The sequence below is a fragment of the Alosa alosa genome, chromosome 21, assembly GCF_017589495.1.
Source record: "Alosa alosa isolate M-15738 ecotype Scorff River chromosome 21, AALO_Geno_1.1, whole genome shotgun sequence".
NCBI lineage: Eukaryota > Metazoa > Chordata > Actinopteri > Clupeiformes > Clupeidae > Alosa > Alosa alosa.
The window spans coordinates 25495316-25508636 of record NC_063209.1 but is presented as its reverse complement, the minus strand read 5'-3'; the positions used below and the strand labels follow the sequence as shown (position 1 = coordinate 25508636).

The following is a 13321-nucleotide window of genomic DNA, read 5'->3' as shown; positions in this document are numbered from 1 at the left end:
TCCCTTTATCTTCAATCATCGGTCAGAGCAATATCAAATCAAAATGGACCATACGCCAGCAAAAAAATCAGTTACAGATTCGAATGGAATAAGGTAATGCAATGAGTAGGTAGTGACGCATCAGTCGCACGCGTAAATGTGAAGCAGTGTGGATGACAGCGAGATAAGCAAACATTTGTGGAATGACATGGTTTATGATTCATCTTAATGATCTTATCCATGGACTTACAAGCAACACGTGTGAAGCATACTTGAATGGTTGTGGGTTGTACAATTACGCGTACAGTACGCGACATGCTTGGCAGGCAATGAGAATGGTGTCTAAATGTGCTGTGAGGTATGATCGTTTCAAATAAACTAAGCTATACCTCATACAGCAGTTGCGATTTTCGGCTAAGTGTGGATTAACTTTAATTGTATAATTTTAATTTAGATGAAATGGTAGTACTTGTTCAGAAGGAACCATCTGTTATCCAATGCGCAATGCCAGTGCATGCATAAAAAGCTCTGCTTGGCCACCCATCCAATCATCGTGCTGTTATCTCTGCTCCCCTCCCTCCAAACTACCTTCGATCAGTTTTAAGTCACCTGAAAATACAAAATGTCAAGTTTTAAATCAGTCGTCAATAAGCTACAAACATTTTTTTGTCAATTGCGCGCCACCGGCAGAATGCCATGAAGAGAAAGACAAATCTCGTATGCCTTAGAGACGCGCGGAGTAGTCTGTGCATTCCTGAATGGTTGATTTGGTGTGCTGATCCAGCCACACAGATCTTGGCTGCAGAAGTGCAGGCTAGTTGGCCGAGTTTCACAGCTGATATATGTCCCACCCACCAGTAAAGCCAACCCACCAGCGCAGATTGTTGTTGGCTGAGGGGTTTGGAGATCGTCCTCTGATTGGTCGTGTAGTTTGGAGGTTCAGATACTCGACCGACCAATTTTATCTTTGATTCGCTGAGGGGTTTGCGGGTCTTCCTCTGATTGGTCGAAGGCTTTGCGGGTCTTGAGATCGAGCGCCCGCCGCTGCACTGTGCAGTCGACAGTGCTCACTGAAGATGCTAGTTGAGCATCAACCAGAAGCTGCGCGGAGAGTTGTGTAGTCGCATCATCCACAGGCTGGATATCTATGAAGTAGCTTCTATCCTATCCTGTTGCAAAACCCAAACGATCTCCGTCGTGGTTTTAGCGTTACTAAGGAAAACGGTTTTCATTTTCGTGGTTTATTTGTTTTATTTCATTTTTCATCCACATTGGACGCAGGCGTGTTCATGTCAAAGTCTTTCTGACTGGTCTGAAGAAATTAATTTACACCCAGGAATCTTCAATACTTTCATTAAAGACAGAAGAAAAAGAGAGCGATCTCCTTTCCCTGCGATTTGGAAATAATGGAAATGGACTTGACTACTGACATTAAGACGCCTTCATGAAGGGGACAAGAAAAACGGAACACTGTTTGTAGTAATTTTTGTGATCAGTGCTGATTGCCTTGATTTTCTCTTAAGATTTTCTCCTTGTGGATTCTGTCTTCTCGGCGGATATGCGCTTTCATGGAATTGCAACCCGAGAATATATCATTATTTGAGCCTTTTTTGAGAATACATGGGGCTCCGCACCTATTTTTATTAATATGTATTTACATGCAACTGGAAACATGGTGTTGAGAATAACCATGGTGGAACGTCATTAGCACCAACCGGTTTATTTTTTTTATTATTGATGTGGACCCGCGCAACGGAATGTACTGATTGAGACTTATCACCGTTTTACGGATTTTGTTACTGCTTCAAAATGGTCGGTTCGACATTATTCCTGGCTAGCAGTTGTCTCCTGATGTGAACTGCGCAGATTTGATGAGTAGTCCTCCGCCAGTTTTCCCGCACCCGTGCAGAATGTATGAATTCTTATTTTCTGTCAGCAGACTTTTCACATAAACTGAAAATAGATGAGCTCTGAATAGTGCACGGGACTCTGTCACAACAGTGCACACAGCGTAGGCCTAAGTGAAATTAATTCAGCACCAGTTGCGAGCCTTTTTATTTTCGATATCAACGTGTTTTTCTCGGTAACTTTTATGTGGGGACATACAGAAATATTTGGAATACTGTAATAAGATGCGCAGATAAAAATAATCAGTCGATGAGATGCATGTGGTGAAAAGAAGAAAAACATCAACAGGTACGATACACTTGAAGGAGATGGAATTTATACACATTTTCGTGTTTTTATTGTTTTGCTGGACTGGTGCCGACGCTCTGTTCACTAGGACATACTATGTGAAAGAGGAGCAGCCAGCATACACGAAAATAGCCAATCTTACCCAAGAGTTCATCGACACGAAGTTTGCCGGTGCAAATCAGTCCGTTTCCTTTCGCATTATCTCTAGCTCTGAGCCGAGATGGGTGGAAATCGACAACATGGGGGTTCTAAAAACCAAGCAGAAAATCGACCGAGACGTGGTTTGCCGCCATAACCCCAAATGCGTTGTAACGTTGGAACTGATGTCAAACACCATGGCTATATGTGTGATCAAAATCGAAATAGAGGACCTGAACGACAACGCGCCAAGATTCCCAACAGACCACATTGATATAGAAATCTCTGAAAACGCCGACCCGGGGACAAGATTTCCCCTAGAGGGGGCAAGTGATCCGGATTCGGGGAGCTATGGAGTTCAAACCTATAGCATCACCCCGAATGAGCTCTTCGGACTCGAGATTAAGACCAGGGGGGACGGTTCTAAGTTTGCAGAGCTTGTTGTCGAGAAGCCTTTAGACCGAGAGGTTCAGTCTAGATATGATTATTCCATTACTGCAGAGGACGGGGGAGACCCCCCAAAGTCTGGCAGGGTGAAACTAAACATCAAAGTAATAGACTCCAATGACAACAACCCCGTTTTTGATCAGGCTGTATATTCAGTGAAAGTGATGGAGAACTCTCCCATCAACACAGTTGTTATTAATCTTAACGCAACAGATCCAGATGAAGGCACAAATGGCGAGGTTAGGTACTCATTTAATAGCTACGTCAGTGACAAAACAAGAGAAGCTTTTAAAATTGACCCTAAAACGGGCGTCATCACTGTCAATGGGCCACTGGACTACGAAACGACGACAGTTTACGAAATCGACGTTCAAGCCAAAGATTTAGGCCCGAATTCTATACCTGCACACTGTAAAGTCAACGTAGAGGTCCTCGACGCAAACGATAATGTGCCAGTGATTAACCTCCTACCAGTGAGTAGTGAGATAGAGGAGGTGAGCGAGAACGCTGGGCCAGAGTATGTTATTGCTTTAGTGCGGGTTTTGGATAAAGACTCTGGTTTGAACGGAAAAGTCAAATGCAAGCTTCTAGGTAATGTGCCTTTCAGACTCCAGGAGTATGAGACCTTTTCAACCATCCTTGTTGCTGGCAAACTGGACAGAGAGGAAAGAGACAGGTACAACCTGACAATTCAAGCTGAGGATAGTGGTTACCCCTCACTGAAAACAACGAAATCATTTGCTGTCAAAATCAAGGATGAAAATGACAATCCACCCCACTTTACCAAGCCGCATTACCAGACCATGGTTATGGAGAACAACACCCCTGGTAAACATTTATTCACGGTGACTGCGAGAGACCCTGACATGGGCTTAAATGGCTCTGTAACGTACTCCATTGTAGAAAAGAATGTTCTGGACATGTCCATCTCCTCATATGTCCAAGTAGGTCCCACCACAGGGGAGATTTACGCGCAGAGATCTTTTGACCACGAAATGACAAGGTCTTTCGAATTCAACATTATGGCCAAAGACCAGGGCCAGCCATCTCTTAGCAGTACAGCCACAGTAAAAATCGTTGTAATAGATGTCAATGACAATATTCCTTTCATCACGTCTCCCCGTCTGGTGAATGGCACCGCAGAGGTGTCTATCCCCAGAAACGCGGGAGTTGGCTACCTGGTTACCCAGGTGAAAGCCGACGATTACGACGAGGGGGAAAACGGTAGACTGACATACTCCATCACTGAGGGAGACAGGCCTTACTTTGAAATCGACGAGATGAACGGGGAGATTAGGACTACGACGACTTTTTCCGACAGAACCAAGACGACCTACGAGATCACGGTGATGACACACGACCACGGGAAGCCGTCTCTGTCCGCGTCTGCATACATCGTCATCTACGTTTCCCCGGACCTGAACGCACAGGAGTCTATTGGAACGGTCAACCTCTCCCTGATCTTTATCATCGCGCTGGGCTCCATTGCTGCCATCCTGTTTGTCACCATGATATTTGTGGCAGTCAAATGCAAACGGGATAATAAGGAGATCCGAACATACAACTGCAGGTACCCAACCAATTATTTCATCTTTAGAAATCGATCATATTCTCTCTGTCATTCATAATATTCCAACAGTCACCAACCTCACTTGTGCAAAAATACAATATTTGGTGCATGACTGTTGCCATAGCTTTCGATGTGTTTGTAGGAGCTGTGTGTGGCTTGTGATGCTTCTGTGTTGTGTGCATGCAGCAGGGCCAAGGGCCGTTGAGGAAAAGCAACTGACTCTGAGATGAGATGTGACTCAGTAACAATAGCTCCAGTATGGTTTTCGTTTATCAAAGTAAAAGTACAGATTCATTTTCTAAAGAAGCCATTTTATCATAATTAGACTACCCATAATAAGATTGGAACATCAACATAACTGACTCAGCCATATGTGACAGCATTTCTGGCCAACATAGTAATTGCATAACAATTTGTATTGCTTATTTACACTATGTATGTATGTATGTGTGTGTGTGTGTGTGTGTGTGTGTGTGTGTGTGTGTGTGTGTCTTTGAGCAGGTCCCTGCTCTGGTGTGTGTGTGTGTGTGTGTGTGTGCATGCATTTATGTGTTGGTCTATCCATAGCTCCATGATTCATGTGTGATGATTTAAACCATCCCTGTTTAGTCACTATTCCGTTGACTAGACTGCAATTACGGTACCTGCAAGGCAATTCAATAATTACCATTATTACACACCTCCCAGGATTAGGACCATCCACAAACTAAAATCTTTTGTCTTATATGTAATTATATTTTAAAGCCTCAAGTTCCCTTCAGGGCTATTCAATTTATGTGAACACATGATGCAGATCTAGAAAAGTAGTTAACATTGATCATATGCCTTTTACGAAACAGCCATTTCCTAAAGCTATTTCTCAATTGCTCCTTGTCCGTCAGTAGTCGTCTGGTTAATACAATAGTTGGACTATGTCTCATTCTAATTTCTTGTAATTTTCTGCATGTTCTCAAGGCTTGAAAGACTTTGACATAAAATCATGAAGCATTGCCTGTATGTTCACCTGACAACAGGATGAGGCCTGAGCTGGCTTCCACAGAGCTAATGATATTGTTGTACTGATTGTCAAGATTATCTTTTTGCTTCCAGATAAGTGATGAATTCTTGTTCATAATATCCACTATTTTTTGTAGGAAGAGATAGACCAGTATTTATTAAAAGAGCCATCACATTTATTTATTTATTTATTTCTAATATGGCATAATAAAATACTTGCCTTTATCGATCTGTAACATAGGCTCCAAAGATGATTTTCCTCCACTATGTTGCACTGTGCATTTACATATAAATTGCTTTTTGCAAATTTAACCTGAAATCATTACCATATTTTACGCCGAACATAATTTTTGTTGACATTTCAGTTGTGTGACACCTCTGTGTAGCGGGCCATCTTAACTGAGATGGTGTGTGTGTGTGTGTGTGTGTGTGTGTGTGTGTGTGTGTGTGTGTGTGTGTGTGTGCAGTGTTCTCCCACACTTGCGGATTCAGTGATTCGGCCCTATGAGTCAATCAGTTATAAATCAAGGGGACATCTTTTGGTCAGAGAGCGATTCAGTGTAGTGTGAGTGTGTCAGTCTTGCCTTACAGTCCTACCTGGGTATTCGCTTGGACAGGTGAAGGAATGTCCGTTTATTTCAGATTGCAGGCTGCCATTCCAGAGATTCACCGACAAGTCTTGGATCTCATATCTCTTTAAATGAAATTGGAATGGCTGCGTGCTGAAGATAGCTTCTCCAGCTTGCTTGAGATTATTGCACAGGGACTAGTGTAAACAGGATGTGTCAGGGTTTTTATTTTTTTCCTCTCTCTCTCTCTCTCACCCTGAAATCGGAAAGACCTTGGGTAATACTTCTGGAGAACACACAAATAAGAAATAAATATCTGTGCAGGATGTCCGTTCCAAGTATTGGATTTAGGTAGCTTTACTGTGCCAATTCTCCCTAGCTCAGAGATCTAGGGTCACGCAGATTAACTGGTTCTAATGATCGTGCAGAGATATGTTCTTTGACACTGCTCTAAAAACAACCTTGTTTTTATTGTTGCCGTGAGCGAAAGTGATGGAGGTGATGAGCTATATTAGCCCTTTGCTGCTTTGCCAAGAAGCTTTTGTGAATATGCACAGTGTTACATCTGTCAGATGTATATAGCCCACTAGAATGTATGAATAAATTGATTATGCCAGGGTAATGCTATAAAATGACTTAAAATGCATACATATGGATTCATGCATATTCAGCTCTTAATAGTTCATATACTCTGCTATATGAAAATGTTGTGTGTATGCAACATGGCCCCCGTGTCTAGAATTTCAATTCTGATACACATGTACTGCTCTTTGTCAGCCTCCTCCATAAAGATTAGAGTTTGCAGTTAGTTATTTGCTATTTGTTGTTCGCTCAGCTTCTGTAAAGACTCTCTCACAAGCATCTTCAGTGCAGGCAGCAGCGGCACAAAAGAAGAGTGCTGCTCTTTTCTTATTGTTATTAAGGAAGCCTCACTGTCTCTGCCTTTTTTTCCACCAGCTTAGAATCAAGAGAGAGGAAAACTGTTTTGAGATGCCCACAAAAAGATAAAGGTTCTGCACCGTTATCGTTTCTCGGTGCCATAAAGGAAGATGAATGCGGAGACAGACGCAGCATCTAAATGAAAAGGACAGTTCAAAGCACACAGACAGAGAGAGAGAGAGACAGAGAGAGAGAGACAGAGAGTAAAGTAGAGAGAGTGAGAGAAATAGAGAGGGATAAATGTTGAAATGCAGACTGTCTATAGGAACATGCTAGAAAGGCGTGTTTCAGGCGCGTTGTGGATAGAAACAGCCCAGACTCCTAAGACACACTCCACACACACACACACACACACACACACACACACACACACACACACACACACACACACACACACACACACACACACACACACACACACACACACACACACAAATCACCTGAGCGTACACAGGTGTTAAAGACAGTCTCATGTTTCCATTTGTGCTGCAGTGGTTGGGCATGTTTGCATTGTGAGCGCTTGTTTTGTGACATGTTGACTGGCTCGGCATGGAAATCCAAACAGCTGAAGCATGGCTGCTCCATTGGTGGCCGGACACCACTCTCTCTCCTCGTGGTGGCTATTACCGGACACCACCGATGAGCTCGAACAGGCCTCGCACGCCAACCGCCGCCACTGTCCTAGCCGACGCCCCAGCGCGTGTTTGTATGTGTGTGTGTGTGTGTGTGTGCGTGCGTGCGTGTGCGTGCAGGGGGACGTGCGGCACCTGGCATGTAAATCAGATCACTGCTTTATTGAGTCTGTTCAGTTTCTTCTACTTGCACAGGGTGGCGGAGTACTCCTACGGCAACCAGAAGAAGTCCAGCAAGAAGAAGAAGCTGAGCAAGAACGACATCCGCCTGGTGCCGCGCGACGTGGAGGAGACGGACAAGATGAACGTGGTGAGTTGCTCGTCTCTCACCTCCCCGCTCAACTACTTCGACTACCACCAGCAGACCCTGCCCTTGGGCTGCAGGCGCTCGGAGAGCACCTTCCTCAACGTGGAGAACCAGAACTCGCGCAATGCCGCGCCCAACCACGGCTATCACCACACCTTCACTGGCCAGGGCCCGCAGCAGCCCGACCTCATCATCAACGGCATGCCACTGCCAGAGGTGAGACTTTCGCTCCGTCCTAACCAACTCCGTCCTATAACAGCCAGGGCAGCTCTTGTGTCTGTGGGTGGGTGGCCCTGTGGTGGGGGAGGGTTGGGGTGTGGTGGGGTGGAGAGGGCACTCATGTGGGTGTCTGGGTGGGAGGTGGGCAAGGTTTTGCCATGTTATTTGCTGTCAATGGCCTGACAACAATGATTTGCATCAGGTTATCGACTCTGGTCAAGTAGGTTGCCTTTGATCCTATCTGCTGCTGAAATGTGCATACACGTCCACCACACTGGCCTGTATTGACATAATCTCTGGCACCGGGCTTAAAACAACGTTGCTGTTGACATCAATATTTGATATAATTGTGTTGTGGGTGCTCTGTTTGAAAAATGGAGTCAAGGGTCTTGTAGTTTCATTATGAATTCCCATTGAGAGCGATGATCTAACTCCAGATTTTTTATTTTTTTTTGCCTGATGTGTCTGTTTGAAGCCAAAAAAAACAAGCCTTGACCAAACAGCTTGTTTAGACCACCTCTGTTTTTTCCCTTCCGTACTGCCGTTTATTTGTTTTCCTCCTTCTTTTTTCCCTCTGTCATCTGTGGAGCCGTTGCAGAAAATGAGGCAAATCCTGGGCATCTGCCAAATGCATTGACCCAGCTAATCAGCCTCGCCGCATGCCTTTTCAGGTGCAAGCATTAAGAAAAATTATTGCTCTAAAGGCCCGGCATGTGAATTAAACTCTCTGTTCCTCCTGGGCTCGCCTCGATGCAGCCGGGCAGAGAGAGAGAGAGAGAGAGAGACGCCGTTGAGTAGGCCGTGATGCAAGGCTGACAGCAGGGTGCTTTGTCACATGGGGTGCATGATTTGCTCAGCCAGGGAGGAGGAGGAGGAGGAGGGTTTCACTTAAAGAGAGCTGGGCTGAAAGAAACGGCATTACAGATGAAGTTACACCTATAGATTTTTTTTTTTACTTTATGGACTGACTCGACAGAATCTTTGGTCTAGTTCAGTTGATCCTCTCTGCTCGGAGACTTCGGGCGAATGAAAAGTGCATTAAAAAGCAAAGAGGGACCAAAATCACGGCATCGATAAAAACGACCTGAATCTCCATTATTTACTCGAAGAATAAGACTAAGAGCTGCAAACCAAATGGGAGTTTTTGGGGAAAAGGGGGTAACCTAAGAAATTTATTGATTCATTGATTGGCTAATCCAATATTTTCCCGGGCATGTATAGATCACTTGAATCAATGCGGTACACTTAAAGAGGTGTTGATAAATTGAGTCTGTCTCGAGGCTGAGCAAGAGCGCGCACACACAGGAAGGAGTTGGACTTTCATGGATTTATATGGCCTGTGAAAAGGGTGAGGCCATTTCATGGTCAGTGGCTTTACTTACATGTGTGAATTGAACAAGCCCTACTCCGTGCACTCTGGTGATTAAAAGACTGCCTTTCCCATTCTCTTTCTCTCTCTCTCTCCCCCTCACTCTAGCTCTCTCTCTCTTTCTCTTTCTCTCTCTCTCCCCCTCTCTCTCTCTCTCTTAGTTTCCTTTTTTTCTTTTCTCTTTTTTTTTGTCGCTGGACAAAGGCAATCAGTGGTGTTGTAGTGCGCCAATTTTGTAGGCCAGCACTGCGACTTTAGCAAGCAGTGACCGCACCTCCGCTGCAGGATTAGAGGGACTCTATTTGAGCTCAAACGAAAACAAGCTGAGAGGAAAGGGGGTGGGGGTGGTGTGGGGTTGTTGTCGGGGGGCAAACAAGGCCACTGATTGATTCAGATCATCCCAAATGAAAAAGCTTAGCAGTTTGATTGGTGCACATTAAAGCCCAATGAACGTCTTTGTTCCAGGTGTCTAGTCCTTTGCTGTTTTGTTTTTGTTCTGTTTTGCAGTTTTTTTTTTTTTTTTGTGCATTTTTTCTGAGCACCGGGGGTGGCTTAATTTGCGTGCAGCCCTCGTCGTGGCTGACGTGTGACACAACATCGACAAACATCTCTTTGACCACAGTCTCTGTATATTTTCTCTGGCTGCAGAGATGTGCTGCTGTAGGCAATCAAGTTCATTTGTGTGTGTGTGTGTGCGTGTATATACAGTATTTGTGTGTGTATGCGTGTGAATGTGTGTGTGTGTGTCTGTGTATGCCCGTGAATGTGTGTGCAGTATGCCCGTGAATGTGTGTGTGTGTGTGTGTGTGTGTGTGTGAATGTGTATGTGTATGTGTGTGTGTGTGTGTGTGTGTGTGTGTATGCGCGTGAATGTGTGTGTGTGTGTGTATGTGTGTGTGTGTGTGTGTGTGTGTGTGTGTGTGTGTGTGTGTGTGTGTATGTGTGTGTGTGTGTGTGTGTGTGTGTGTGTGTGTATGTGTGTGTGTGTGTGAATGTGTGTGTCTGTGTGTGTGTGTGTGTGTGTGTGTGTGTGTGTGTGTGTGTGTGTGTGTGTGTGTGTGTGCAGGTGTGTGTGTGTGTGTGTGTGTGTGTGTGTGTGTGTGTGTGTGCAGGTGTGTGTGTGTGTGTGTGTGTGTGTGTGTGTGTGTGTGTGTGTGTGTGTGTGTGTGTGTGTGTGTGTGTGTGTGTGTGTGTGCAGGTGTGTGTACGTACATGCAAGTGTCCTGCTGAGGAAAGCTCTCTTGCATCAAGCAGGGAAATGAGAATACATCCCTGATTTTCTTTCTCTCACCTTCTTGTGACATTCATTTGCTTACCAAAACAAAACAACCCAGCCACCCAGCCATCCTATTTTCCAGGATCATTGTTTAAGAGTATGTTGTTGGAGTAATTACACACCCATTTATATGGCGTGCAAACAAACATCACAGCTGTGAAATGACCGATAATAACTCTGTCACAGGGTTTTTTTTTTTCGTGCAAGCCCGGGCTTGAAAGCACTTGACTCCACAAGCCAGGCCTGTCCCAGAGGTCCATGCAGGACACGCGTGCCCGGCTGGTGTGCTGTGGTGATTAACAGCGCATCTCCATCCCCCAAAATATCTGGCCCTAGCCTGGAGGCCCACTTATTGTGGAGTGCCGCGTCGGTGATTCAATCCAAACAGAACAGCGATGGGGGAGTTTTATGGGGTTTGTTTTTGTTGACATTTGTTTGGTTTACATATTAAGAAGAGTGCATTTGTTTATGAAAGGTAAGCATCTCTGTGTTGGGGAGGGCTATGGGTGAGCATGTGTGTGTGTGTTTGTGTGTGTGTGGAGGGGGGTGGGGTGGGGTGCTGGGTTGTTGAGGTAGGGACTGGAATTTCAACCTCCTTCATGGAGCATTACACACTTCACTCTAAGGCTTTGTTAAAAGGGCTTAATCCCTCTTTTCCTCTTCTTTTCGAATCAGGCCCTCCTTCTCCAACCCCCTCCCCACCCCCCCGACACACACACACCCCAGCCCTTGTGTTTGATCTGCCAATAACTCCCACCCCCCCGACACACACACACCCCAGCCCTTGTGTTTGATCTGCCAAGAACTCCCACAAACACGGCGTGAAAAGTGGGGTCAGGAGTGGCGGCAATTAGAGAACCTTTTTTGCCGAGAGGCACGCAAACATACAGTAGAGTTGAGTGGTGTGTGTGTGTGTGTGTGTGTGTGTGTGTGTGTGTGTGTGTGTGTGTGTGTGTGTGTGTGTGTGTGTGTGTGTGTGTGTTTGGGGGGTTGTTGGGAGAACAGAGGACCAAGATAACAGTGGAATAAATCTCTGGGGCTCGTGGCGAGGGCATTGTTTACAGACGTTCCCCGTGAAACAGTACGTCCCCAAAGGAGCTGCTTTGTGGTTCTTACACACACACACACACACACACACACACACACACACACACACACACACACACACACACACACACACACACACCACTCCTCCATATCGCTGTTCTATTTGTGTGGTCAACTTGTCCATGATTTCAAAGCAGGAAAGAAAGAGAAGTGAAAGAAAAGAAGGCCAAAGAGGAGAGCTGCCAATCAGGGGATCTGTAGGTGGAATAGAGCCTTTTATAATTCTATAGAAGAACACAGCCAAGGGCTACACTCTGGTGAATTTGGAATGTGCTGTGGTTCAGGGCACATTTGATAGCGACTGCATAAGTACATTTCCCTATGCTATCGATCGGTCTAAAATTAACCTTATGGAGGAGCATGGAGCTGATCCATCTTAGCGGGTTTCATTATGGTGTTAAATGGAACAGATTAAACACAAAGAAGAAGAGGACGAATGGAGTTCTCTCATTACTTTGTGCTCTGTGTTCACGTATTGTGGGAAAGCCTTTTGTAGGATTTAGCCGAGTTTTGTGCTGTACTATTTGAAGAGATCCCACAGTTCCGACTGGCTCAACAACCTAAAAGCTGGCCCCAGGAATCCGTCTATTATCATGTGACAACTGAGATGGTAAATCGTCTCCATTTTTCTACATAGGGATTTTAGTTTTTTTTTTTTTTTTTTAATGAAATGCTGTCCCAATTCCCAAGGCCCCCAGAATATACTTCACATACAGTATATTTGTTGGTATATATGAAAATGATTTAGTTTTATGATTGCATTTCATTTGCAAGAGATAGGAGTGGAGTTTATTATAGATATAAGGCACTGGGTTGTGGGTGTGGGTTGCTAATACTCTTGACTCGGGCTCACACTGCGAGACTTCGCCCCAGGCACTCTTCAGCATCCTCCAGAGCACCATGAGCGAACGACACGACGCGTAGCAATGATTTCAGATCAGTGTGTACTAATAAACATCTTCACTGCCGCTGCTCTCACTTCATCATGTTGCCTGCTATGTATCCAACTTGTTATACTGGCAAGGTTGAAGTCATTGCATGCTGGTGCTGGCTCCCCATATATATGCTGCTGTATAACCTGGCAAAAGTAATACTTTTTGGTTAAGTGTCATTGGAATCACTTTCAGTAATACATAATTTTTGGGTCACATGTTTTGATCATGTCATTACCAGTGGGTCCCTCTCTTCTTAGATCAAGTCTCTTGCTCTCCAAGTCTGTTGCTCTTCAAGCCATGTTCGCTTGACACCTAGGTCATGGATCTTTTTCGAGTGTTGATTCTTTTGACTTGAATTAGCGAGCAGGATGAGTTTTTTTTTTGTATTTCCACAAATTTCATCAGACTAATCCAATTAATCATCGTAAATCCCGTACAAGATAACGTAAAGGTCACAGCATGCCGCCTTGCTGAAAGGCTTTGAGCTAAGACTCTGCTGAGCTCATCGGCTCTGATGAAGGCAGTGCAATTTCACCAGTCTCAATAAAGAGGTGCTTCCTATCTCATGAAGGGAAAGTGAAGCTAATCAAAGAGAAACATGCGCGAGCGCGCAGACAGACACACTCTCTCTCTCTCTCTCTC

General features: G+C 44.8%; 1 protein-coding gene across 4 annotated transcripts in view; it reads left to right on the top strand.

Annotated features, from left to right (window-relative positions):
• The first annotated feature begins 1050 nt into the window (after nucleotides 1–1050).
• The window catches only part of pcdh19 (protocadherin 19), a 63798-nt gene continuing 51527 nt past the window's right edge, over nucleotides 1051–13321 (top strand). The window contains exons 1-2 of one of the 4 annotated variants that reach the window (XM_048231162.1): nucleotides 1051–4330; nucleotides 7662–7776. In XM_048231162.1, the coding sequence (XP_048087119.1) occupies nucleotides 2142–4330; nucleotides 7662–7776 (2304 nt within the window). In that variant the 5' untranslated portion in view covers nucleotides 1051–2141. Of the gene's footprint in view, nucleotides 4331–7643; nucleotides 7990–13321 lie in introns of all 4 variants that reach the window. The other 3 variants (XM_048231160.1, XM_048231161.1, XM_048231159.1) reach the window with 3 other exon arrangements.